The sequence below is a fragment of the Dermochelys coriacea genome, chromosome 8, assembly GCF_009764565.3.
Source record: "Dermochelys coriacea isolate rDerCor1 chromosome 8, rDerCor1.pri.v4, whole genome shotgun sequence".
NCBI lineage: Eukaryota > Metazoa > Chordata > Testudines > Dermochelyidae > Dermochelys > Dermochelys coriacea.
The window spans coordinates 72,542,825-72,570,763 of record NC_050075.1 but is presented as its reverse complement, the minus strand read 5'-3'; the positions used below and the strand labels follow the sequence as shown (position 1 = coordinate 72,570,763).

At 39.8% G+C, this 27,939-nt stretch overlaps 1 protein-coding gene and 1 long non-coding RNA gene across 2 annotated transcripts in view; one reads left to right on the top strand and one right to left on the bottom strand.

Annotated features, from left to right (window-relative positions):
• Positions 1-27,939, bottom strand: part of DPYD (dihydropyrimidine dehydrogenase) — a 542,721-nt gene that overhangs the window by 66,488 nt on the left and 448,294 nt on the right. Inside the window, exon 19 of the mRNA XM_038414838.2 lies at positions 10,884-11,026. Coding sequence (XP_038270766.1) covers positions 10,884-11,026 — 143 coding nt within the window. The remainder of the gene's footprint in view (positions 1-10,883; positions 11,027-27,939) is intronic.
• On the top strand, positions 439-27,442 carry LOC122455485. Its single transcript, XR_006273705.1, has 3 exons — positions 439-844; positions 5,487-5,647; positions 27,311-27,442. It is a non-coding gene; the product is annotated as an uncharacterized LOC122455485 (long non-coding RNA).

The following is a 27,939-nucleotide window of genomic DNA, read 5'->3' as shown; positions in this document are numbered from 1 at the left end:
CAGTAGCACTCCTATTCTAACCTGTCTCAAAGCACTACTGGGGCTCTCTATCATTACTGAATTCACACCATTCATAGCTTAGAAGTAGCGGGGAGAAAATTTTATTTTTCCTTCCATCAAAAATATATGCTTTGCTCTCTGTTGGAAAATGGGCACAAAATAATAGTAATTGTAATGAAAAGAGGTACACTAGATAAACAGACTGGTAGTGGAGATACACAGTCAGATAAGGAGATTGATGGGTATATATTTGTATATACACATGCAAATCACTAAGGTTGACTGTTCTACCATATTAGTTTCCATTTGTTGTAGCTATACAACATCAAAGCACTGATGTCCCTATCTATTGCATTTAGCGGTAATTTAATGGACTACCAAAAGAAATCAAAGGGAGAGTTTCTAAGTAGTTTCCTGGCAATTGAGACAGCAGGCTCTTTCATCTGCACTGTAACTGTGGCAGTGCATTGATTTAAACTCCTTCTGAGATCTCAAATGCTTTTATATTCTTAGGCCTCTCTGGGCAGCTTTTTATTCCCCCAAGTGATAAAATTCTAGCATTTAGCAGAATGCCATCTTACTTCTCCCAAAAGGAAGAGACTTATTTCAGCGTTGCTACTAAACTGCACAAGATCTCTAAATAAAATAGCTCCTGAAATGCCATTCTATTAGAAATTCTGCCTTTGACTTCACACATTCTAATATTCTGACTCTAGCAATGGGATAAACAACAAAAATTCCTCTTGAGTACCTTCGAAAGGTTCTGCAATGGATAAGCAGTTTTGCTTTTATATTAATTTGGATGAGTTTGCTTTGAAATGTTCCTCACTGATATGCCCAGAAGGTAAGGAAAAGAGTTACTCAGACTCTTTGATTTTGTATTATAATATGTATCTAATCTTAAACATATTTATCATCATCATTTAATGCAATTGTTTTCATTATAAATTCTTCCTGAGCACTGTTAAATACATAAATCTACCTTTTTGTCTGAGAAGTATTTATGAATATCTTTAGGCTATTTTTTTCAATGTACAGTTGAGATCATTGTCTTTTTGTTTAGTTTCTATTGGCTTAGGTTATATTGAAGACAGACTGTAGTACATAAAAGCAATACAAGGTGCTTCATGAAGGGACCAACCCAAGCCTTGCTAGCTAATGGGTGTAATCTAATATTCCTGAGAAAACTAGGACATTCATGATGGGTAAACGTGCAATTTAAATCTTGGTAATGCTTACAGATGATTTTAAAAACTGTATCTTCTGTAGCTAGTAGCAGACTACTCAACACCGTGAAGAACATTCTTGGCCACATAGTGAAAAATGCTGCATAACCATTGCACATGAAGATGAATAAATCTATTTTGCAGTTTCTAAGCAATGATTTAGATGGACACAGAAAATCTTCAAAGAATCAGGAAATCAAAAAGAGCACATCCAGCACCCCTAGACTATTTCAGCATCTACTTATAATGTGGGGTGTGTGTAATAAGAATGTAAGCATCCAGATATAATGTTCTAGGGCAAAGGTTCTCCAACTGTCATCTTTAGACTGCTAGTAGTCTGCAGATGGTGGTCCATGGAGAGCTGTCTGGTCACATTATTCTGGCTCCCCCTCCCCCTTTATAGCTGTAAATTAAATTACAACAGCTAAAAATACATTGTATACTTTCCTAAAATTATTTCTCTATATAAGCAATTGCTGTAGTTGCCTGGAAGATATTACATGATTGTGAGAATGAGGGGAGGTGGTATATGAGACAATGGTTCACACTCTAAAAAAGTTTGAGAACCTCTATTCTAAAAGAACAAGTTCATGATTAAGCAAAATCTTCTTAAGTATTGCTAAAATATAGATAAAATTATTTTATTTATTCACATTAGCTGCTAAACTACTCTAGGGATATAGGGTAGCAGATGGGATGCTATTTAACAAGGTTTGAGAATGCAGTATCAAGATGCAAGTCTGAGTTGGATGAGAGTTTCTTATTCTTCTTTTTAACATTACAGCTGAACAAAGGTACATAAAGATTCTGATTGTCCATTTAGATTCTGTAAGCAGCTTGGAGGGATCAAATTCTGTGAGAGTTGTGCTGATCTGCAGATTAAAAAGGCATGCTCTGCATTACTTTCATGTGAGACTATGGTATTCTGTTAGTTCTAGGAGCTACAGAGCGAACCCCTATACAGTACATGGGCACATGCAGGATTTTACAATCACAACCATCTATTCAGGAAAACAAATATGATTTCAAATGCCTTGAGCATTACAGCTATGACCAATAATCTCATGATCAGTCACACATAATGAATTGTACCATTGTATTGTTGGTGGTATGCAATGCGAAGGAGATGCTTGTAGGCAAACACGCTAAAAAGCAGCATGTAAACAGACCAAGCACGTTTAGATTCTACACCTGTCTTTAACTTCATCATGTCCTTGTGGAATATCAGAAGGCACAAAGCTCTATACTGTGCCAAGGAGTAGGAAAATATTGTGGAGGGAAATTAAATCCTCCAATCTTCCTACATGCATTTCAGCAGCTGGTACAGCATCAGATCAGTAGCTGTGTCATGCAGTTACAGGACCATTGGCACTATTCTCCTGACCCACCTTCTCAAGACCTCCAAAGATAGATCTCCTCTTCATCAAGCTCCCTAAACCTGGCAGCTTAATTTTGAAAGGCAGATCCAGGTTATTCTGAAAGAGTCAGTAATGATGAAGTGAGCTGTAGCTCACGGAAGCTTATGCTCAAATAAATTTGTTAGTCTCTAAGGTGCCACAAGTACTCCTTTTCTTTTTGCGAATACAGACTAACATGGCTGCTACTCTGAAAAAAGTAACCCTTCTAAAATCCAATTCACTTTCTACCTCAAAAATCATATTCATACATACGGAGAAATTATTATTATTGGTGCAGTGAAATAAAAAATAATGCTAGAAAGTCAGGAATTCCATCAATTCTTGACTTCTCTCTGGATGGATTTTCCTTGGCCCTAAGAGTTAGCACCATAAAAGGACACATGTCAGTAATGAACAGCATCATTAACTCATAGACAGACAGGTTCAAGTAGCTGCTCAGCATGACTCAGAAAAAAGGTTCTCATTCCAGACCATTCTGAACAGGCAACGAAAGAATCTGAACCTACATCCCAGGCCAGTGCTACAGAGAAAATCTCTCTCTCTCTCTTTCACACACACATGAACAACTTGAGAACCTGATGAAATATTAATTGACATCGATAAGTTTCCGTGAAGCATTTTGGTTTCAACAAACTGGCATTTTTCTATGGAAAAAACTTTCATCTAAACATTTCCAACCAGCTCTAATGAGCATCTTCTCTTGATGCACATCCTCATGTGGCCTGATTTTTGAAACCTGCACATCTATCAAAACCAACCAGCAAACCAATTTTCCCATCTTCGGACCTCAATTTAGTCTGGCAATGATTAACCTCTCATCCCTGTGAGTCTCTCCCTTCAGTACTGTTTTATTTTATTTCAGCTACAATTGCTTTGATCCTTTATCAGCATGGCTGTAGGAATTTGTGAACTAGCTACTATTCCTGTTGAAGAACGAAATTCATGTGAATAAACAGTTCTGACCCTCTGAGGCCTATGATAAAAACTCACTTTCACACTTCCCAAGAGATTTTTCTTTCCCCTTTCGCTGCTCAAATAGTAAGTATCAGAAGGAAAAGAAATGGCATAACCTGGATGTTGAGAGAAGTTAAAACCTTTCCTAAATGTACTGCGAGTTTCAGATAATCTGTTTCTCTGTTTCCTTCTCATTCCAATTCCTTGTTCTAATTGCATGGATAAAAGAACCTCTCTCAACATAGATCAAGTGCTGTATTAGGGAGAACTATGGTGTTACAAGAAAATTAAGGCATCAAGGATCTTTCTTCCAAATTATTTGCTTCATCGTGGGAAGAAGAAGATTTTACTAAAACTGAGAAAATTTGCAGACCAGCCACTTGGTCATGTAGTCAAACTGATCAATGGTATACAGAGTTATCACTCAACTAGAGTGGTCCCCAAAGTAAGTCTACATATGGCACAGGTGCTATACTTCATGATTACACACACACTTCTTTGCCTTACTCTCCTTTTCTTCTTTTCATTGTTTGCTACTTCGCAGCAGCAAAGGATCAGTGGAGCTGCCATGATGTAGAATGGGAAATTTTTTTACATGCACATTTCCTTTCCACAACTGGCATCTCCATGAATCTTCCATTCCCTCGTCTCTCAGAGAGGTGCAGATTTCTTCATTCTCACATCTCTGGGTGGTTATTTGTTTTATGACTTACTGTTGTGAATACAAGTCCAAAAATTGCAAAGAGTTGAAACCTCCCCTATTTTGCTATACAAAAGCTTGTTTATTCACACACAAAACTGTCAGGCTGTTATAAAAATCCCTCAGTTAAATGCCTCAGTAATACACTTGCTAGGGAAAAAATCCTGTCAATCTGAGTCCTAGAACCTAACAGCCTCTGGCTACCAGTTATCAAAGGACGTTACCAGAAAGCCAACTGTTCCTTGTTTGAGAGAGTTTATCTCAGGAACCAACAGCAGAAATGTCCTTGCTGGTCTTCAGTGTCATGACATAATATAAGGGAGGAGGCAGTTTTTTTCACTAATCAAGTCCCTGACCATTTGGGGCTTTATACATTGAATCAGCACCTTGAATTTGACATAAGCAGGCAGAGCAGAATGTGGGGCAGTGAGATGGTCACAGTGGCAGCCTCATTTACCAGCAGATTGCTTTTTTCATTGTATACTTCTGCATACAGCAGGAAGGGAGTTCAAGGGTATTGTTATCCCATGTGTGGGCTAACCATATCATGGGGCACAGTGTGAGGAGGATAGAAGTCTCTCAAGGAGACGATAACACCCACTCTGGGACAGATGGGTGAGGAGTTGACAAGCAAGGTAGGCAAGTGGGTAGAACCTTGAGTCAGCCCCACCAATGTGCTAATGAGTGCATCTGAGCTGGCACAGAAGGGAAAGCAACAAGTCAGGTATGGGTCTGACACAGTTTACTTCCTTCCTGCAGCAAGAGAGGAGCTAGGGACTAAATTGTGATTTTCTGAGTCACAATCTAGCCTGCAGTCTGTTTCTGAAGCAGAACAGTTATGTGGTGCCTCTTAGCCAGGGCTTTGTGGCAAAGCCACAGTCTAGTTCTTAGGAGCTAGGCAACAGAAGCAGTAGCATTCCAGGTGGCACAGAAACACCCCTAGAGTGTTTTCCGGAAATCGAGCCTGGAGGTGATGGAGACATGCATGACCATGACCTATACATTTTATAACAGTCTAAAAAGTTGTTTGAAAAGACCTATTGTTCTTTTTAAGTTTTGCAACTAAATAGTAAAGATTTACTAAAAATATGCCATGCCAGGGTATAAATTCAGGAGCCTCTACCATGAAAAATGCACACTGCAGAAAGTAACCTCTTTGTTCTATCCCTTTTTTGTTATATCTGCTAGAAATAATGACTGCAGAATCTCTTTCAACAAAAGGTCATTTATGTCAATGGACGAAACACAGAGGATCAGATCACCTGCAGTAATTGCAAATTAATGCTCTACTGCTAATGCATTAACTACATAATATTGATCTAAAATTGAATCATACAGGCTACTGTGAAGTGAGTTTTACTTTAGAATTTTTGTGCTTTTATGGCTTTTCTCACAATACATTTTCTCTTTCCACTGGAATTTTCTATAATTGTCTCCATTTTTAGTTTCCTACAGTGTAATGACTTCTGAAAATGCATGTCTGTTCCTCAAAGGCCTTTCAAACAATGTACCAAATCATCAACATGACATGGTAAACATGATGCAAGTGACATATAAAAACAGATGGAAAACCTTATTTTTATAAATCAAAACTTTAGGAGAAAGCTTGCTTAAAAAGAAAAAAGAAGTTACTTCAATGACACTCTATAACAACCCTTCAGTAAGAGACCAAACCTCAAAATGATCAGTCAAAAATCAGTGAGAGCTTTGGGTATACATGAAATGCAGGATTGGGCACATGTGGATAACATAATTACTTATGTTTATTTCATGTTTATGTTGAAAAGAAATAGGTAGACTGAGATATGCTATGACAAAGCACAATACTAAGAGATCAGTGGTGGAAGCATTTAAATGCATCCAAGATCTGATTGAAAAGATAAAAAATAAATGTTCTTTCCAACCATTCCTGAAATACACAAATTGGAAGAGCTATCTGTTTGTTTTATATATTTTAACTTCCAGATAATGTGTAAACCCTTGGGGTTTAGAGATCATGGCCCCTTTAAAACCTTTCCCTGGGGAAGAGAATGTTGATTTTTCCGGGGCATTGAGAGAGGGAGAGTGGAAGGGTGTGTTTGTCTGTAGCTCCAGACAAAAGGGCTACAGCAAGTGTAACCCACATACCTGGGTGTGGTGTTCTGTCCCATCTAATGGCACTGAGACTACTTAGAGAGAGAGATAAAATGAGTCTGCTCTACAGCCTTAGTTAATAGCCAGTTGGCTTTTAGCTCATGCTATAAAGGCTCATGCACTAAGCTCCAGAGGTCCCCAGAGGTCTTCCAGAAACTCTCCCGTCAACTTACCTTACTCTTCTCGTTGTGGTTAGAGTACAGGGGTCGACTGGAGAGTGATCTGCTGTTGATTTTGCAGGTCTTCACTAGACCCGCTAAATTGACTGCTGGTGGATTGATCTCAGAGCATCAATCACGGCTGTAGTATAGACATAGCCTGAGTGTAGATGCACTGCTTAGTCTGCCCTTTCATATGGTGGTACCACTGGGCCTGGGGGCCTCATGTTGAGTGTAACCCTGTTTTACTACTCCCCCCCCCACCCCCTTGTTGTTTTTTCTCCATTCATCCTTCTGTAAATAAATATTTCCCTTCCCTGTATTCATTGTACTGTCCTGGTGTGCATGTGTGATCACTGCAGGGGACTTGAAACAGGTTTTTCCCTGCTGCATTCCTGAGCACCCCTTTTCTTGGCCAGAGCTGCCTGAAGAGTAAACTCCATCTTGGCCACATAGGTGCTAAAGTTACAAATAGTTAAATTGATCTGCATCTATTATAAACTTCCTTTATTGTGTAAGCAATCTTGAAATTATATATATGAAAATGTTGTGCTCCTCCTCCCAAAAGAGAAGCTAGATCAAATGCACTTCTAAACACTGAAATGACATCAGCGATGAAGAGGTGACTGGGCCAAACTTCAATGAGTGCCATTGGACCTGATGCATGGGGTTGCCACGCAGGGGTGCAATTTTCAGAGAGGCTGTTCTCCATGTTGGTGGGGAGCAGAGGCACATAGGTCTGACTGCAGAGAGGCTGGTCCCTGCTGCAAGTGCCAGCATCCAAGGGCTGACCATTCTGAGATGAGCTCCCGAGAGCCCACCGTGGCAGGGAGTTGTGGCGCAGGGGAAGCCTATGCCACTGCCATTGGGACAGAGGTGCCTGGTCTGCATGTTCCTGCCCATTCTGGACTGTGCTAGCAATTCCCTTCTGGGGACCCTAGGTATGGGGGAAGCAGGGCTGGATGCGGGGTGGAGTTGCAGTTTTGGTTATATCTCATTCCATCTAGATATCAAATATGAACGTCAGTGTTGTTCTGATCAGATATTTTTGGCACCATCCTCTGCTGAAGGTTTTATGTTTTTCCCACCCTCTTCTACTTCTTCCCTTAGACAGGGGAAATATCTAAGGTCAATATCATTTTGGTTTAAGAGCAGATTACATCCATTTATCTTAAGTCCATTACTCACTGACTCCAGCTAGGCTGAAATAAGCCACTCTTAAACCAAAGTAAGTGTCTACACAAGGTTTTGCACCCATTTATCTAAATCAGTTTTTAAAATGATTTAAATTAAAGCAAGGCAACTTTCTGGTATAAAGAAACCCTAAGAGGGGAAAATAGTCATTGTCTCTGTTGAGGAAATGATGCTGTAAATAGATGAGCCTTGCAATGTTCTCTAAAGGAGGTGTCCAGCCCCGTGTTTTATGCACAAAGCTCCACACTGAACATGAATCAACTTTAATCAGCCAGTACTTAATTAGCATTCAAAAATTATTCTGAGTTTTCTAGGTTCAGCAAATGATTCTTTAATTAGCCACTCCAGAAACAATACCCATTCCACTCTCTCTGTATTTAGTTACATTTTAGAATTCTCCATTATCTTCAGGGACATGTCTACACACAAGAAACCCCTCCTCACACACAGATACGCAATCTGTATTAAGGAAAAATGCATAACTCTACATTTTGGTCTAGGTTCAGTTCAAATTAGCGGCCATACATGAAATGAATGTGTAGTTCTGAAAACACTTCCTTGTTGATCATACTTTTGTTGTAGACAAATATTGTACTAGAAGTAGCATCATATGATTGTTTTGTGCGTGTGTAAGTGTAAGAGACACAGAACTGAAGTAGCACTGAGACTGTTACTCAGACAAGGTAGCTTCCTGAACCCTTTACTGTAAAAGGAGAGTTTGAAATAACCTAATAGAAGTTTTAAAAAATAATAACATTAGTAAAGCAGATAGACAAAACAAGTTACAGGATATAAATCTCCCCACTGTATTTTCCACTGAATGTATCCGATGAAGTGAGCTGTAGCTCCTGAAAGCTTATGCTCAAATAAATTTGTTATTCTCTAAGGTGCCACAAGTCCTCCTTTTCTTTTTGAGGATAACCTTGTGTACTCTTCTACCTCTTTGATGCTAATACAGAGAATTCAGGATTGTCAGGGCATGTGAACCTCCTCCTATTGCTACTTCTTCCTCCGAAAGGTTCCAGATTACACCACTATCTCCCCTTAAATGCAGAACATTTCACCACATCTACTTGCTCCCAGGGCTATTCAATTTGCCATCTGCCCTGACAACTTTGCGATAGTAACTGGAGCATCAGACCTCCTGTTAGAGATCCCACAAATGCCTAGTACTGCGTGACTCTTCAGGGCTTATGTAAATAACCTCACCAATAAATTTGCCCAGGACTTTCTCTCCACCACAGCAAACCTGGGACTGGCCTTTGCTGTCATTGCAGCTATCCAGTAAGGCCAGCCACAGCCTGGATCTAATTTTCAGTGCCAAAGGTATTGGAAATGAAGGCACAATTGTCATGTTGTAGACCAGAAGTGGGCAAACTATGGCCCGCTCCAGTGCTCTGGCCGAAGCGCTGGGTTGGGGTCCGGACCACGCGGCTCGGCCCTGCTCCTGAGCTCCAGCTGAGGTGCTGGGTTGGGGGCTGGACACGCAGCTCGGCCCCACTCCGGCCAGAGTGCTGGGTCACCAGTGCTCCGGTTGGGGCACTGGATTGGGGGCCACACCCCTCGGCTCCTGGAAGCATTGGCATGGCCCTGCTCCGGCTCCTGCACACTCCAATGGGAGCTGCAGGGGCAGTGCCTGTGGATGGGACAGCATGCAGAGCCACCTAGCCATACATCTGCATAGGAGCTGGAGAAGGGACATGCCACTGCTTCTGGGAGCCACTTGAGGTAAGTACCGCTCGAAGCCTGTACCCCCTGAGCCTTTCCCCATGCCCCAACCCCCCTGCCCCAGCCCTGATCCCCCTCCTGCTATCCAAACTCCTCGATCCCAGCCCGGAGCACCCTCCTGCACCCCAAACCTCTCAGCCCCACTCCCAGTTGGACGCTGCACTCCTTCCCGCACCCCTGCCCCAGCCCTGATCCCCCTCCCGCCCTCCGAACCCCTTGGTCCCAGCCCAGAGCACCCTCCTACACCCCAAACTCTTCATCCCCAGCCCTACCCAGAGCCCACACCCCAACCCCAATTTTGTGAGCATTCATGGCCTGTCATACAATTTCTATTCCCCGATGTGGCCCTCGGGCAAAAAGTTTGCCCACCCCTATTGTCGGCTGACTATCACCTCCTCCAAACATAAGTTTCCCCCTTCATTTAGATGCAACGTACACTATGTGTTCCTTCCCCGATTAGGTATCAATCCTGCAGCCTTCCAACGATACACGGCATAGAAGATTAGTCTCCACCCTAACACCAAGGGGTTTATGTCCTGGTGAAAGAAACGCTATGACCACCTATTACCCACAACAACTGTCCTCCTCCTCTACATATCACAGTGGTTTTCAGACAACTGCTCAATGCAGGCAAAATGCTGAAGTGCCAATGGACCTCCTAGGATCCATACTACTAATACCTCCTGTTAATGAAAAATCTATCACTCATACTAAAGTCTGCCTAGTGCTTAAGAAAACATCAGCCAATGCAACCAACTACTGCAAACTATTTAACATCCCATTCCTTAGCCATGACTGTGATGCCAACAACATGTAAAGGATGCATAGCTCTGCATTTTTTGTCACCCAAAACAAGTGCTTGAGGGAGATTGGTGCCTGGATGAAGAACAGCTATTTCAAACTGAATGCAGGTTGGACCAAAAGTAGAGCCATTTGGAATTCCCTTCAGTGCTCAATAAGACACAGGATGAAAACTCCCTGTTCCAAAGAGCTTATGCTGGCCAAGTCAGAAATTGAAAACACACGATGTACTGGGAAGCACAAATGTATTAATTTCAGTTGCTTAACAAGGGAAAGTGATTTAATTTCAAAACTTTTTAGGTTAGAGAAAAACATACTACTTTACTTTTAAAAAGCTAGCCTTTTCCCAGGTCAGCACAATAAGTTATGGGGTATCCACTCTATCACTGAACATATTAAGTGAATGGCTCCTAGCAATGAGCATGGAGCTAACAATATGAACATTTGTTCCAATGGATCAATTATGTTAATGTGTCCTTTTTTCTAATTTGAGTTGAAATCTTTAGTTTTAAGATAAATTACAGTTCTGTGATAAATTACTAATTATAATTTTTAAAGGAAAAAAAACTACCTGTAGAACAGAAGCACCACTGTGGAGAAATTGCAGCCCACTCTCAGCTGAATCAATTCCTCCAGTTGCTAAGATGGGAAATCCTGGAAGAGCATGAGCTATAGCAGATACTGCTCGCAGGGCTATGGGCCTAATAGCACTTCCTAAAGAAAATCAAAATACAGTGTTAGCATGTTGGAATACTCAGCACTTAGATATGATGTGTGCATGCCCATCATGGGATGGCAGTGTTGTACTAGACAAACCATTAATATCAAGAACTAATATCTAATTCTAATATCTAAAATATATTAATTTGTAAATCGACATGTATCAGGTTTTGAATAGTATTATTACAGGTAAAAGTGTTAGGAACGTGGGTGTAATAACCCTAAAATTGAAGACAGAAACACTTGCATATTTAACTGGATAAAACATAAAACTTGGCTGCAACATTTAAGCATCTGTTTTAAAAGAACAAGGAACAATATAATTAGAAACAGAAAACAATTCCATACAGTAAATTATAGACATACAACTCTAAATTTCCACATAAGGGATAAGGCTGCTGTATGAACACACATATTGTGCAAATAAGGGAAGATTTTGAAAGTGTTTTGACGGAATCTGAATCAAACATTTTGTTTAAAACTACCATTGCCAAATGCACTTTGACATTTTGGATATTATTAATACATATCCCCTAGTGAATACATTCAAGGTATTGGTTTCTCCTTTAAGAAGCCAAGCTTTGACCAGATTATTCCCTAAAATTGCATGGTAGTATTCACATGAGCAAAGTTATTCACCTGCATACATATTTGTAGGACTGGGGCCTAAATTTTCAAAGTGGTACATGGGGATTTGCCCACTCAATTTCTTGAGCCATTTATGGGAATCATGATAAAACCCTAGTGCATTGCGTAGACAATTTACTCCATTGTGTTTAAAGTATATTGATGTTATATGAGTATTAACACACACATAAGAATACAACATGTACTAGACAGTAAATAATGCTGGTTGCTCGCATATATTCAGCTATTTATATTTTTAGACTATTTGGGATGTATTTAAACTACCAAAAGCTTTTTTATATTAAAGTATCCAGTTAATTTAGAATAAAAATACAATGTATTAGAGGGTGTTTTGCAGTAGTGCAGGGACTGTACATTGCACTGGCAAGCAGTATAGGGAAGAATACTTCACTAACAAGGAGATTGACTAGGGGTCTGTCTAGATTAGAGGAAAAAGGGTGTTTTTATTGAGTAGTTAACTTGAGGTAAATAACATGATATGAAACACCTCAATACTTTATGTAGACACAATGTAACACTATTACAACTGTATTAGCTGGTCAGGGTGAGCCTCAGAGTCCCCATTTGTTCTGCTCTTGGGGCAAAGGACCAAGGCAGTCAGTAATAAAGACCAGTGGGGGAAGAAGAGGAGGGAGGACCAAGGAATTGTAGGAAGATGAAGAAAAAGAAGGAGGGAAAGAAGCATGAGAAGAGCAGGATGTTTCCAGTTCCTCCTCATGCCCTCTTCTGTTTACACCATTGTCCTCATTCCAGAAAGGAACTGCTTTCTCTTTCACCACAGAGAGGTTTGACTGTTGTTGTCTTTTACCCTTGTGTGTGATTATGTTTCTAAAAGAGAAACTTTGTAGTCTACTAGCTGGATTTTTAATCTGCTAAAGGGATAGTCTTTGGCAACTTTTAATTTTCAACAGATAACATATTTATTTGTGTAACCGGGGGGGAAAGCAGAGGCCCCATAACATTGACCGCAACAGATGCACTCTCCTCTCCCTCTACTATCCCATCTGAAAGTAAAAATCTTAACACATGCATACTACAGCCATAAATAGCTGCCCTGCTGGGGATCTCCAAAGGACCTGAGGTCAATCTAGCAGTCTGCATCTAGAGACTTGTCCACCTTTTTCATGCATCACACTTTTTAATTTTTTTAGACAATGGTCAGCTCTAGTGTGGCAACTACCACCAGTACGTTGGTATCTGTTCACTGCTATCACAGCACACCGGGTTCGGCAGACAGAGTGAATGAGCAGTACAGCTTTGCACATCAGCACAGGGTCTAGGGCCTGTCAGTTTGTTTTAAACAGGGATGCTGTAGTTTTCCAGCAGAATTTTTTCATTTTCAAAGGACATTGTTTGCCAATGTAATTTTTCCAACAGAAAACTGAAAATTTGGTTTGCTTTAACCATTTCAAATCCCCTCTTTCTTCAGCTCAGGTTGCCTCCAGCAAAATGTCACCTCCTCCTAACAAATCACTGATACAGGCAAAACTGGGCTTCACAAACAGGCTGTCTGACAAGCATGTCCCGTCAACACGCGTTACAAAATCAGCATCCAAATGCCTCGATAAATTGTCTCTACTGACATCTGCTCCTGACTCAGCATATGAATTATCTTCTTGAGTTATGCCATCTCCAGCTGCTTCAGCACTGATCCCACCTCATTATTTACCAACCTGACATCTCCTCCCCCTTCCAACAACTGTACTCTGTTTTTTACATCACATCCACACCTGGGTGAGAAGCAGCCTTCAACTGCCTGATAAGTCTGCCTCCTTAATGCGTGTCTTCAAGGTATGCTGGATATTCTTGAATATCTGGATTATTGATCGAGAATATGAGGTGTTCTGTGCCATGCATAGGTACCATTTTTGCACTGAAGTTATGCCTTGCTCGATCAACAACATTAGAGAGGTTACAAATGAAATCTTCACCATGAACATTTTAGAAATATGAATGGACACACTTAGCTCAATGTGCAGATAGAGTTTTCTGCCAGTACTGGTGTGCTTTAGGGGGCAACTGAATGATGGTTCACAAAAGTTGGGAATTTTAATGAAAATCCATAATAGAACCTAAGTAAAGATCACAGCAAAACAGACTCACAAAGAGAGCAGACTGTTGGCACCAAAATTTCTAGTGAGCACTAATGGTGTGGTAGTTGCAGTCCGTTTAGCTAGATCAATCATAATGAGATTGAAAAAAGAAAAGGAGTACTTGTGGCACCTTAGAGACTAACAAATTTATTAGAGCATAAGCTTTCGTGAGCTACAGCTCACTTCATCGGATGCATTTGGTGGAAAAAACAGAGGAGAGATTTATATACACACACATAAATCTCTCCTCTGTTTTTTCCACCAAATGCATCCGATGAAGTGAGCTGTAGCTCACGAAAGCTTATGCTCTAATAAATTTGTTAGTCTCTAAGGTGCCACAAGTACTCCTTTTCTTTTTGCGAATACAGACTAACACGGCTGCTACTCTGAAACCAATGAGATTGAAAGATTATCTGTAAAATGAGACAATAGGTACTTGCTCTTAGACATAGTACAGCACCATTGCAGAGATGATGGTCAAGTCTTACAGAATGACTAAGCTCAGAATGATGGCATCACGCAAGAAATTTTTCATGCATTTGTTTATTAAGTCATCTAAAATGTGGACCAAAAATATACATTACACAAGCAAAACCATTCAGAAGTGAGCTGATCAAGAAATAAGCACACAAAATGCTTCAACAACTCAATCTTTCTGAGCAAGACTGAAAATGAACATAAGAAATGCCATACCATTGAGCCATATAGTCCTAAATTCAGTCTCTGACAGTGTCCAAAAACAGAAGCTTCAGAGTGGAGTACAAATAACCCAGAAATAGGCTATATATATATTGCCCATGGGGAAAATTTTTTCTAATCCACATCAGTTAAAGGCTGGCTTATACCTCAAGGCAGGAAAGGTTATTCCCCTTCCATTTTTTTAAATATTGGTGAGACTCTGGATGTTCTCATATTTCATATAAATATCCCATCCCTTTTTAAATCATGTCAAACACTTGCCATCAATATCTTGTGGCAATGAGTTCCACAGAAGAATTCCACTTTATGTGAAGAAATGTCTTTTTTGTCTGTTTTAATTTGCTGCCTATTTAAATAAATTTCCCCTTGAACAATGGATACTGGGGAGAAAGGTTAGTACATGACCATTTGTTAAGTGCTTGCACAATAAAGTAATCAGAAAGGACTTCCTTCAGCTTAACAAAATCAGCGGTGTGACTGCAACAACACAGCAGAGAAGATAGTGACTGAGTTGCAAGCTGTGTGGATCTCATTGAATTTATAGTTTGGGGCTTTGATGAGCTAGTGTAATGAATGGATATTTTTCTGGAGCTCAGACACTCATTTCCAGTGAGTTACCAGTTGTCTTTCTATCCACTGTGGAAGTTGTTGTCTAAATTTGATAATCAGTAAATCTAGTGATAAACGTTTGGGTACAATTTCAAAGGTACAATATTCATCAATAACTCAGCTAAAAGAACAACAAAATCATGTCAACACTGCTTCTAATGACAGCAACTAAATGGCTCTTATGACATTCAAAGGGCTGACTGACATGTGTGCCATTGTTATTCCAACAATTTTTTCTTAGTATTCTGGAGGGCACAAAAAGAACGTACAAGGAGCTTCCATCACACTTTATCATCTTACTCAAAACACATGGAAGCCTTCTTGTGTTGCAGAAAAAGTGTCAGGTCTAGAACACAGTGCACCACAATTGACTGACTTGTGGCAGAAAACATACTGTATTTTGAAATACTGAAACACAGAAAAAAAAGGAATAAAATAAATAAATAAAGAGTGATTTCAATAAATATTTGCAAAAGCAAAATAAATGGGCAGTGATGTTGGCCTAGAGTTTTATTTTTCAATGCCAAGGGAGTTGAAAGGATAATTGGTCCCATTACATAATGGTCTCTTGATGAGGAAGGAGAGGTAGAGGAGGACTGGAGGAAAGCAAATATAACTCCAGTCTTCCAACAGGCTTTATGACACAGTCATGATATAACATGAAGAAAAAGTCTAAATCTAACAACAGGCAAGAGGAAATACAAACTAACAAAAATTCAACACTAAGGTTTCATAGAGTGGAAAATGTCTGGTAAATCAGATGGAATTTTAAAAAAACTAATTATGGTCCCAATCCAGCAACACGTTTCAACACTTGGGACTTCAATGAGATTACTCCATGCTTAAAGTTTAGTACATGACAAAGTGATTTGATATATTGGGGTTTATAATTCCACTAGGTCAGTGTCAGTAGCTAAGAGAGTTGCTAGCACAACACTCCTTTGATAGCAACATGACAGTGATTATCAAGGGCTGGATGGGGTATGCCATATAGCTTACTGTAAAATAAAGAACTTCTAGGTCTGATGTACAAAGCCCATTTATCCAGGCCTCAAACACAGGACCAAGATTTGAATGTAAGAGAGAGAAACAGATGTATGTGGTGGAGATGACATTCTACTGCATGTTGAAAACTCCTCTTTTTCAGTATCTCATTAAAATGCAATACAACTGCTATTATTTAAAGCTAAACAATGAAAAAAATTCTAAAATTTAAAAAACTATTTATTTTTCTGCTGAATAATTAGGGCTTCTGCTTTGTTTTTGATTTTAAAACACAGTCAGAGTTCATGATTAAAATGGAGGGAAGTTACGGAAATGCAGCATAATAAAATATATCGAGTGTCACAGGCATTATTTTGATCAAATAATCTCCTCTCCCTATTTAGTGCAAATAACTAGAACTGTGCTGCTATGGTAACAGTGAACAGATACCAACATAGTGGTAGTGGTTGCCACACCAGGGATTATATTTGTTTAAAAAAAATGCTGTTCTTTCCTGGGAGGAGGGAGACTTCACCTCTGTTGGAGGAATTAAGGTGCTTGCCAAGAGTTTACTGGTCTTGTTCTTGGTGTCAATGGGGCTCCTTTTCATTGTTAGTGTTCAGTCTTGCAAAGTGTTGAGCTCCTTCAGCTCTGAAATTATGGGAAGCTGAAGGCACTTGGAACTGCCAAAAATTGCTATGCACCTTGCAGAATCAAGCGTGCAAGGCCAGACCCAATGCACTTTGAGTTCAGTAAAAAGACTCCCATTGATGTCAAGGACTTCCCAAGCAATCTAGTTTCACCTGGAAGCTCTGATAGCTCTCAGTCAAACTGGTTCAGCTGTTCACCATCACATCTACCCACCAATGTGAAAACAAATCCCTCTATCTCAGAAGTAATGGATATTAGGCTTGATACACATTTACACTAAGGCCACTTTTCACAACTCTGGCAGCATAAAAGGGCCTTAAACTACAAACACTTTAAGGGCACTTTACATTGCCAGAGCAGCTGTAAAAGGCCCTTAGGATAAACAAGAATCAAGCCCTCCCCACATTTAAAAAAACAGGTCAGTGTGGGAATTCCTAACTCCTGTGACAATAATGGCAAAGTTACACACAAATACTATATAATTATTTGTATTTTTTCATATATTTATTTTTTCTACCATTTTGTTTGAATCTTGAAATTGTATACTTGGCCTTTTTAATTCAGCTATATACACTAACCAAAGAAACAGACAAACAAGAAAATCCCCAATATCGATCAAGCAATAGCTGGCATAACACTGAAATTAGGTCGTAATTCTTAGTTCTTTGTATAGCAATGTAAAATTTAGTTTTAATGTATTTATGTTACAGTAATTACACTGTGGATTTTCTTTACAAATGTAAATTCAGATTTGTACTACAGTAGACTAAACTTTACAAAGAAAAAAGAAGCTGATACTAAGTATTCACATTATTTGTAATGAACTACAAATATTTTTGATGACTGTGCTGCTATGAAAAGAAAAACAAAAATCTACTCACCATCTCCCTGCATATATATTCTAGCAAAGTAGTTGACACTGTTATCTTCCCAGAAGCTAAATTCATAAAACAAGGGAAGGGGGAAAAAAAGAGTGAGAGAGAGAGAGAACACATGCGAGAGAGCAAATATCAGAGATAGGGAAAAAAGGTAGAATGGGAATAGATCTGGGAAAGTTCACCATTCAGTTACTGCAAATAATCAGTTCCCGTAAATAGTAACAGAATGAGAAAGTTTGAAGATTAGACCAAAACAAATAAAGGAAATCTAATCTGATCTAAAGGGAACATTCTGCACATGATTGTATTGTATAATCCTGATATTTAAAAGAAACTTTATATAGATAATCCATATTTTAAATAACTCAAACAAATGTACAAGACAAGACATTTGCATCTAATTCATTATTTGTCATAATTATTCTATATACTCTTTCTCTCTCCCTCCTGTAGGTGGCCACCATAAACTACACTTATCAAATAACTCATTAGCAGGGTTTTCAATACTGTCATATCCAGATAATTAGCAATTTATTTAAATAACCAATTTCTGTAGAAATAATTGCCATGGAATGCCCTGAACCTACTTTTTATGAACTATAATAAAAGTGTTAAAATAATCCCTGACATTTGCAAATGCCATTAGTTCACCTTTCCTTTTGATAGTGCTATGGCATTATGTTTAAACAATTACCCGATAATGCAGCAGTTTAATGAAATAGTGCAGCAAGCACATCCTTCAAAATGGCCAGTGAATACATTTATATGCAGAAGAAAATTCAGTGAACAGACATGTCTGGAGAGAAATATGATATACAGCTAGTATAAAACCCCAGAATGAAAGCTATTAGTACCACATAATGCTCAAAGAACTAGTAAACAGATGATGCACCAAAATGTCATGTTCAAGATGGATGCGGCCTATAGTTTAGGCGTACAATTCAGAATCAGATTTATCAAGGAACCTGGATAACTCTTCTATCAGTGGCACCTATCTCTTCCAGAATCAGTTTGGTCCATCACAAATTTATATAATAATAGATATTTGCTAAATTTACTAATAAATTATTTACTGATTCTAGATCTTGTTAACAAATAAAGTTTTTGATTTTGCAGTATAGTCCAGCATATGACATTTCAGTAAATCCCTGGGTTCTCCAAAATAAAGAAGGGTATTTCCCTGAGTATTTCCATTCAAAACTTTTAATTACATGTTCATTTCTCAAAAAGAATCTTTAAGGGAATATTTGCTTTATAGGCCACATCAGAATGGTGTCTACAATATCTTAGATAATTAGCCATCATCTTTAAAGCAAGGACTGACTCTGACTGGTATTTGGTTTTAATTATCATATTTCAATGGTGAAATCCCAGCTCCATGAAGTTAAAGGCAAAATTCCCATTGACTTCAATGAGGGAAGGATTTTACCCCAAAACTTCAGAACTAGGATTACCACCCTGCCACATTTAGGACAGTGTCTGGGTCACTACAGTCTGCCACTCAATTTTGTTCTCAGCTAATGATATTCTCAGCCAGTTATGTCCTCCAGAGGAGATGGAAATGAAGGATGATCTACATTTTCTTTGCTAATTGTTTGTCTTTTCCTTTGCCTTGTGTCAAAAGGCTGTCCTTCAGGATTTTAATGTTTTTGAGTCCATTCTGTGGACGTCTATGAACACCAATAATTATTTTGCTCCACTTTCTCCCTCAAAACAAAAAATGAAAATGCAGGAAATGTTGGCATCAACTATGATCTAAAACAAAGAGGAAAAAGTGGCCTTTTCAGTTTTCCCCCTTCCTGAATTATTAGTGATGATTATTTATGAACCTTCCGTTGTAAAGTTCATAAAATCACCAGAGTTCTTATTCAATAAATGTTTAGTTGCCATAGGAGATTTCTTTAAATTAATAAATGTTAGATTTGGGGATCAGAGAGAAAATAAAATTTTTCTTACCTGTAAATGTTATTTCCCTAGTGGACAAGATCAGTTTCTAACTTGATAGGTTTTCACTTACATCACACTTTAAAAGAGAGGAGGAAACAACAGGGTTGCAGGATTTTGGGGTGCTCATACAAGGCCTCTGGAGGGAGCTCCTAATGTACCCAGCCACGAATGTCACAGTATTTACTATCACACATACTTACAATCTGGGAAATGTGAGTGACCCAGTGAGAATAAAACTGATTAGAGAAGTCTAGCTCAGGTAAAGGGAAAAAAATTTATCCAGAAAGACAGGCAAGTCTTTGGGGGTAGGGACCTTCTTTTACTCTGTCTTTTGCAGCACCTACCAGAATGAGGCCCTGATCCTGATTGTACCTGACTGTAAAATAATACAAATAAAAATGGCAATCATCACTGAGATAAACTCCCAAAATAGCACTAAGGGAGGGAACATCTGAGGAATACTTTGTTCATCAGAGAAACATCATTCATAGATGCCTTACAAGATAGTCTCCCAATGGATAGATCGGTTTCTACTTAGATAGGTTCTGTGCCTCATTCACTCAACCAAAGGGCACAATTACTTCTTTAGAACACAAAGTACACAGACACTACTCATTCTGAAGCCTGAAGCTGCATCTGCAGATAGCCACCGAGCTGAACACATCTATATATCTACACTTGGAGTGAGGGTGTGATTTCCAGCTTGTGTAGACATTGTGCCACTGATTCCCACCAAGCTAGCATACTAAAATTAGTAGAGTAGCCAGGGAGTGGTGAGTGGCAGCATGGGCTAATCACTCTGGGTACAAAACGCCCAAGTCCTACGGGTACATACTTGGCACAGGCAGCCCGTGCTGCCACTTGCTGCTGCCTGTGCTATTGTGGCTATGCTACTATGTTTAGTGTGCTAGCACGATAAGAGCTAGCACGATAAGAGCTAGCACAAGCATATCTATGTGAGTTGGGAATCGCACCCCCAAATCTAACTGTAGACATATTTTTGCTAGTCACACAGCAGCTTACAGATTGGCTCTAGGGATGCAATGCCTCTATTTGTCTGGGAGATGGCATTAGATATATCAGAATGGGCTTTAGCTCCCTACCGGACAATGCCTACCCTGGACAATATGGCTTCAGTTCTAAAAACCATTTAAGTGTGTGTGTCTAAATTAATCCCTGTTCAACCAAATATTTCAGCATATGCTTAACCCTAAGCAATGAGTCTTAACCCTGTGTCCAAGAGCTTGGTGGAACAGTGCAGGACTGCTGAACTGGGGCCTTTAAGTCTCTAAAATTCATTTTAAAATGTTAATGCTGCTGAGAACATCTGTGACAACTCCTTGTGGTGATAACCTTGGTGGTATTCGAAAGGCTTTAGATATACGTTAATCAGCATTTATCTAGGACTGCTCCCAGCTGTTTGGTGAACAAGATTATAAATGCAACAGAAAATGAAAGAAATAAGACCTAAAAAGCTCAGAAATCTCAAATACAGGGTTTCTTTCCCCACTAATGTACCCAAACATCAGAGTTTTCAGGCTTATCTATTCTATGGATCTGTCTCATACAGTTGCTAGTGGTTTAATAATATGACATCTTAATAAAATAAAACTAAAACAAACACCACCACCAAAAGACTACTGATCTGCTAGGAAGGCAAGAATAATACCATTGTGGGACAAATGACCCTTTTATTTTAGTTGAATGGATTGTTTGCCAACGTACCAATGTAAAACATGTACACTCAATAAACAGATATATTTCCATATTCACATCTACATAAATGGAGTGGATGACACGTCCCCTGAGAAAACCTGTTATTTCAATACTTCAAGTGAAAAGTGTTAAAATAAATGGCTCATCACATACAAGTGTTAAAATAAATGTTTATTTCAACACTCTGCGTGTCATACCCGTATATTTCAACACTTGCCATTTCTCAAGAGACATGCAACCAGGAATAGGAGAGATATAGATAACACAGGACAATTGAAAAAAGTTTGTGTGGTACATGATGATTGGGATGCTCTTTACAAATTAAAATGATAAGTGGGAGATACCTTGAAAGTACTGGGAATCTGTTTGCGCTTGTAAGGTGGTAGGCTCTCACCAGCCAAGGAAAGAACCAGTATTACACCATTTCAAGAGCCAGGTTTCAGAGCAGCAGCCGTGTTAGTCTGTATCCGCAAAAAGAACGGAGTACTTGTGGCACCTTAGAGACTAACAAATTTATTTGAGCATAAGCTTTCATGAGCTACAGCTCACTTCATCGGACACATGCAGTGGAAAATACAGCGGGGAGATTTTATATATACAGAGAACATGAAACATTGGGGGTTACCATACTCACTATAACGAGAGTGATCAAGTAAGGTGAGCTATTACCAGCAGGAGAGGGAAAAAAAAACCTTTTGTAGTGATAATCAAGATGGGCCATCTCCAGCAGTTGACAAGAATGTGTGAGGAACAGTGTGGGGAGGGGGAGGGGGGATAAACATGGGGAAATTGTTTTACTTTGTGTAATGACACATCCACTCCCAGTCTTTATTCAAGCCTAATTTAATGGTGTCCAGTTTGCAAATTAATTCCAATTCAGCTGTCTCTCATTGGAGTCTGTTTCTGAAATTTTTTGTTGAAGAATTGCCACTTTTAGGTCTGAAGTCAAGTGACCAAAGAGATTGAAGTGTTCTCCGACTGGTTTTTGAATGTTATAATTCTTGACATCTGATTTGTGTCCATTTATTCTTTTGCTTAGAGACTATCTGGTTTGGCCAATGTACATGGCAGAGGGGCATTGCTGGCACATTATGGCATATATCACATTGATAGATGTGCAGGTCAACAAGCCTGTGATAGTGTGGCTGATGAGATTCGGCCCTATGATGTTGTCCCCTGAATAAATATGTGGACACAGTTGGCAACGGGCTTTGTTGCAAGGATAGGTTCCTGGGTTAGTGGTTTTGTTGTGTGGTGTGTGGTTGCTGGTGAGTATTTGCTTCAGGTTGGGGGGCTGTCTGTAAGCAAGGACTGGTCTGTCTCCAAGATCTGAGAGAGTGATGGATCATCCTTCAGGATAGTAGATTGTAGATTGTAGATCCTTGATGATGTGTTGGAGAGGTTTTAGTTGGGAGCTGAAGGTGATGGCTAGTGGTGTTCTGGTATTTTCTTTGTTGGGCCTGTCTTGTAGTAGGTAACTTCTGGGTACTCTTCTGGCTCTGTCAATCTGTTTCTTCACTTCAGCAGGTGGGTATTGTAGTTGTAAGGACGCTTGATAGAGATCTTGTAGGTGTTTGTCTCTGTCTGAGGAGTTGGAGCAAATGCGGTTGTATCGTAGAGCTTGGCTGTAGACAATGGGTCATGTGGTGTGGTCTGGATGAAAGCTGGAGGCATGTAGGTAGGCATAGCAGTCAGTAGGTTTCTGGTATAGGGTGGTGTTTATGTGACCATTGCTTATTAGCACCGTAGTGTCCAGGAAGAGGATCTCTTGTGTGGACTGGTCCAGGCTGAGGTTGATGGTGGGATGGAAATTGTTGAAATCATGGTGGAATTCCTCAAGGGCTTCTTTTCCATGGGTCCAGATGATGAAGATGTCATCAGTGTAGTGCAAGTAGATTAGGGGCATTAGGGGACGAGAGCTGAGGAAGCGTTGTTCTAAGTCAGCCATAAAAATGTTGGCATATATGGGGTCATGCGAATACCCATAGCAGTGCCGCTGATTTGAAGGTATACATTGTCCCCAAATGTGAAATAGTTATGGGTGAGGACAAAGTCACAAAGTTCAGCAACCAGGTTTGCTGTGACATTATTGGGGATACTTGCCTTCCTCTGTAGCATGGGGCATGGTTGCCTTGAGGGGGCTTCTCTGCTCCTTGAAGTCTTTGAACCATGATTTAAGGTCTTCAATAGCTCAGACATGGGTGAGGTTTTTCATAGGAGTGGGTGGGTGAGATTCTGTGGCCTGCGCTGTGCAGGTCGGACTAGATGATCAGAATGGTCCCTTCTGACCTTAGTATCTATGAATCTATAAGGTATACATTGTCCCCAAATGTGAAATAGTTATGGGTGAGGAAAAGTCACAAAGTTCAGCAACCAGGTTTGCTGTGACATTATTGGGGATACTGTTCCTGATAGACTTGTAGTCCATCTTTGTGTGGAATGTTGGTGTAGAGGGCTTCTACATCCATAGTGGCCAGGATGGTGTTTTCAGGAAGATCGCTGATAGATTGTAGTTTCCTCAGGAAGTCAGTGGTGTCTCGAAGATAGCTGGGAATGCTGGTAGTGTAGGGCCTGAGAAGGAAATCTACATAGCCAGACAATCCTGCTGTCAGGGTGCCAATGCCTGAGATGATGGGGCGTCCAGGATTTCCAGGTTTATGGATCTTGGATAGCAGACAGAATACCCCTGGTCGGGGTTCTATTTCCCCATGTTTATTGCCCCCCTACTGTTCCTCATATGTTCTTGTCAACTGCTGGAAATGGCCCATCTTGATTATCACTACAAAAGGTTTCCTCCCCTCCCCCCCACTCTCTTGCTGGTAATAGCTCACCTTACCCGATCACTCTTGTTACAGTGTGTATGGTAACACCCATTGTTTCATGTTCTCTGTGTATATAAATCTCCCCACTGTATTTTCCACTGCATGCATCCGATGAAGTGAGCTGTAGCTCACGAAAGCTTATGCTCAAATAAATTTGTTAGTCTCTAAGGTGCCACAAGTCCTCCTTTCCTTCCTTGGGGAGATGGGAAGGAATTTTTTCCTGCAGCGCCAGAGTAGCCAAGGTGAGATGGGGTTTTTGCCGTCCTCACAGCAGGTTGGGAGCTTAGTTGGGGTGAACATGAATTGAGAGTTAGGCTATGATGTCACAACTCATTATGTAAGTAAGTGAGAGACAGATGTCCGGTGCAGGTACTCTGCAGGGAAGGGATACGGTGATCAGATAAAATGGACTGGTAAAAGGAGTTATGGGAGGTATTCTTTAAAGAAGTGGAAATGGGGGGGGATGTTTTGGAGTTCCTATGACTGGTATGGCAGCGGGGTTGGCCTTGTATCCCTTCCCTTTACAGCCCCCCTTGACCCTCATTTGAGGGGTGGGAATGGCAGAGCCCCAGGAGTAGATTAGCTGGTGACCAGGATAGGTAAAGGGGGAAGGCTGACAGCAGCACCTCCTACCACTGGTATATGTAAATAATTATGGAATTACCTGCACTGTATGCTTTTATCGGCTGGGTACTCCCAAGCATTTAGGAACCCAGTTGTGGCCAAATTAAATTACATCCCTCGTCTCCAGTTGTTCTTCCACCACAGCCAGACAATGGAAGTCCAGCAAGCCCCCACTTTTGCATAGTGTCTTTTGACATCAATCTGTGTTAACAGCACAGGCAGGATGTAGCAAGAAAATATTCAAAAACCTCAGTGAGCCATCTCAGGGTAATATGTTTTGATAGCTTGTAAACCTGTACAACTGAGGGACAGGCCTTTGGAAACCTCTAACAATCAAGGGGAGAAGGCTGCACAGATTCTAGCAAGAGGGATATGGCCACAGGAGGGCAAATAACTCATTTTGTGGCCTGTTTATTTTGTTGGACTTTTGTTTACCTGGGAGGGAAGAGCTATTTATTGGTTTGGCTGGAGGGCTAACCTAAATTAAGCTACCCAAAGCAAGGAGAGACTCTGGCAGCAACATAGCTAGACAATGAGGAGGAGGAGGACTGGTGTTGATCAGTGGCTGTCCCTGAGGAATTAAAGATGAGACCCTGCTTCAGCAACCTACAAACAAATTCACTATCTCAAACCAAGACACTGCAAAGTTACAGACTCTCTGTATATATACACATCTCTCTCTCAGTACATATAGTAAAAAGTTATCTTCCACCAGTGTCACCTTTGGCAGAAAAAATACTATAATTATTTTATAGCTGAATGGTGTACAATGCAATGGAAGTTCTTCACTGGAAAAAATACTATGTTTTCAGTCTCTTACTTTCTTCAGCGGTGACTAGTTCCAGAAAGATGAGGTATCATCATTCTTCTGAAGGCATTGTAGGATATAAGATTGGTCCTCAGAAGTTGGCAACATATAATAAATGTACTTTATTCCTAAACATCAATCAGTTTCAAGAATGGCAGTTGCTTGCAGAATAGTAATAATAGAAATATTCAGCTAATAACTACCACAGGCATTAAAACACTGGATGACAGATGTGAAGTGTTCTTGTATAATTATGGTTTCATAACTAGATACATCTGTTCCTAATATTTAATTCCTTATATTTCTGTATTTTTGTAATGAAATTTACATGACAGCATTAAGTTGTTTTTTTTAAAAACTAAACCAAGAGACAGCTGATACCTCTGCCTTTAATTAAACTTGGGTATTATATGTAAGGATGGCAATTTCCCAGAATGACTTGTTTCTCTAAAGTGATAAGAGTACAACATATAGCCTAAATCAATTAAAAAAAAAGAAACATGTTGAAAGACTCCTGCCATTATTTTAGCTGAGAGTGTTTAGTTAGCAGAAGGGTATTGGGTAATACCCTAATGGAAAATGGAATAGTAGCATGTTGGAGCTACATAATCTAATAGAGAGACAAGGTAGGTGAGGTAATATCTTTTATTGGTCAGTAGAGTAAAAGAACCTTGGTCTTCATTTTTTCTGAACTATAAAAGCTCTCGATATGTAATACAGGATAATAAATAATGTAAGTTTATATTTACATCAGTCCCATTTATGACCAACCTTCATAACAATGGTCAGTATGACAATACTGACTTCAAGATGGAGCCTTATATTGTATTTTGATTCTGGCTTTTGCATCAATGACAGTTATACCAGGATTAATATACATAAGGACTCAATTGTTCAATTTATTCAGAAGCAACACTAAGGGTATGTCTACACTACCCGTCGGATTGGCGGGCAGCGATCTATTCTAGATGTGATAAATCGACTCCTGAGCGCTCTCCTGTCGACTCTTGTACTCCACTGCCATGAGAGGAGCAGTGGAGTCAACGGGGGAGCGGCGGCAGTTGACTCATCGTGGTGAAGACACCATGGTAAGTTGATCTAAGTACGTTTAAATTGAGTAACTTAGATTGATCCCCACCCCCACAGCCCAGTGTAAAGGGATACAGGGAAATATCAGTGTACTGCTCCAGCTGATTATTTTAATAGTTATCCAATGAGGGCATCTCAAAGGATGAGTAAGGAACTTAATTTTCATATATATTCAGTCTCCTGGCCTCCATTAAAAAAAACCTGACAAAATACAAAACAGCCCCTAAGAGTGCTCAGTGAATGTCTTCTTTGAAACACTGTTCACTGATCAAAACTGAACTGAATTAACTCAAATCCATGGGCCCACCAAGAAAACACCCATTTGATTTGAAAATAAACTTAGAACATTTCTCATGGCTACTGTAATAAGACCAGCAATATTTGCTGTTTATATAACACCTTTTGATATCAGACAATATCAAAACATTTTACAAAGGTACTAGAATCTCATATTACAGAAGAGGAGACTGAGGTGCAGAGGGGAAGAGTCGGGTGCATTTCGCCCAGATATCCCTTGCTCTTGCCAAGAAATCACACTGCCATCTCCGCCAAAGGGGCCAGTATTTAATTAACAGTGAAATAAATAATACTTGTTACCATGGAAAGCAGTAAATCCATGAAGAATGGTAAACTGCTGCCAAAGCAGTGCAGTTAACAACCCATTCACCCACCAGATACCAGCCATATAATTTTTATTTCTATTTCTTTAGGTGATTTCATTTATCTCCTTAATATGCCCAGCACTAGCGATGGACTGAACTACAAAAGCTGGATGTAGATTTTGAGCCCCCAAAAGCTCAGTTATGCTTGGATCTAGGATTTTGATTCAGCCCATAATAAAGATACATAGAAAAATCAGATCCTGATCTGAACCTGGGTTTGGATTGTAACCTTTCTGCTTCCAAATTTGGGAGTGTTCTTTGATCTGATGGTTCAATTCAGGAGTCAAATGCAACTTTACTTTGTGGTACTTGTTGTTATTTTGTATTCAATGTGCTTTAAGAACACAGCGGTCCTCTTCACATGCCAGCAGGACACTCCTTGTGAGCTAGCTCAGGTGACGGCTGTTATCAAGTAAATTACACACTAAGGGTCCAATCCTGCAAACTGATCCTCATGGATGGATGCTTATGTCCACTTGGAACCCACTGAAGTCAGTGGGCTCCACACAAATATAGGAGTCTTCCTATTCACGGCAACTTAAAGAATCGGAGCATTACTGTGCTCACTCATGGACACTTTTCATTTCTTTCTTTCAGTCAATCTAAAAGGAAAGACCTTCATACTGAAAGCATTTCTTTGTTTTAGCCTAAGGAAAATATCTTTGGACAAAAGGAAA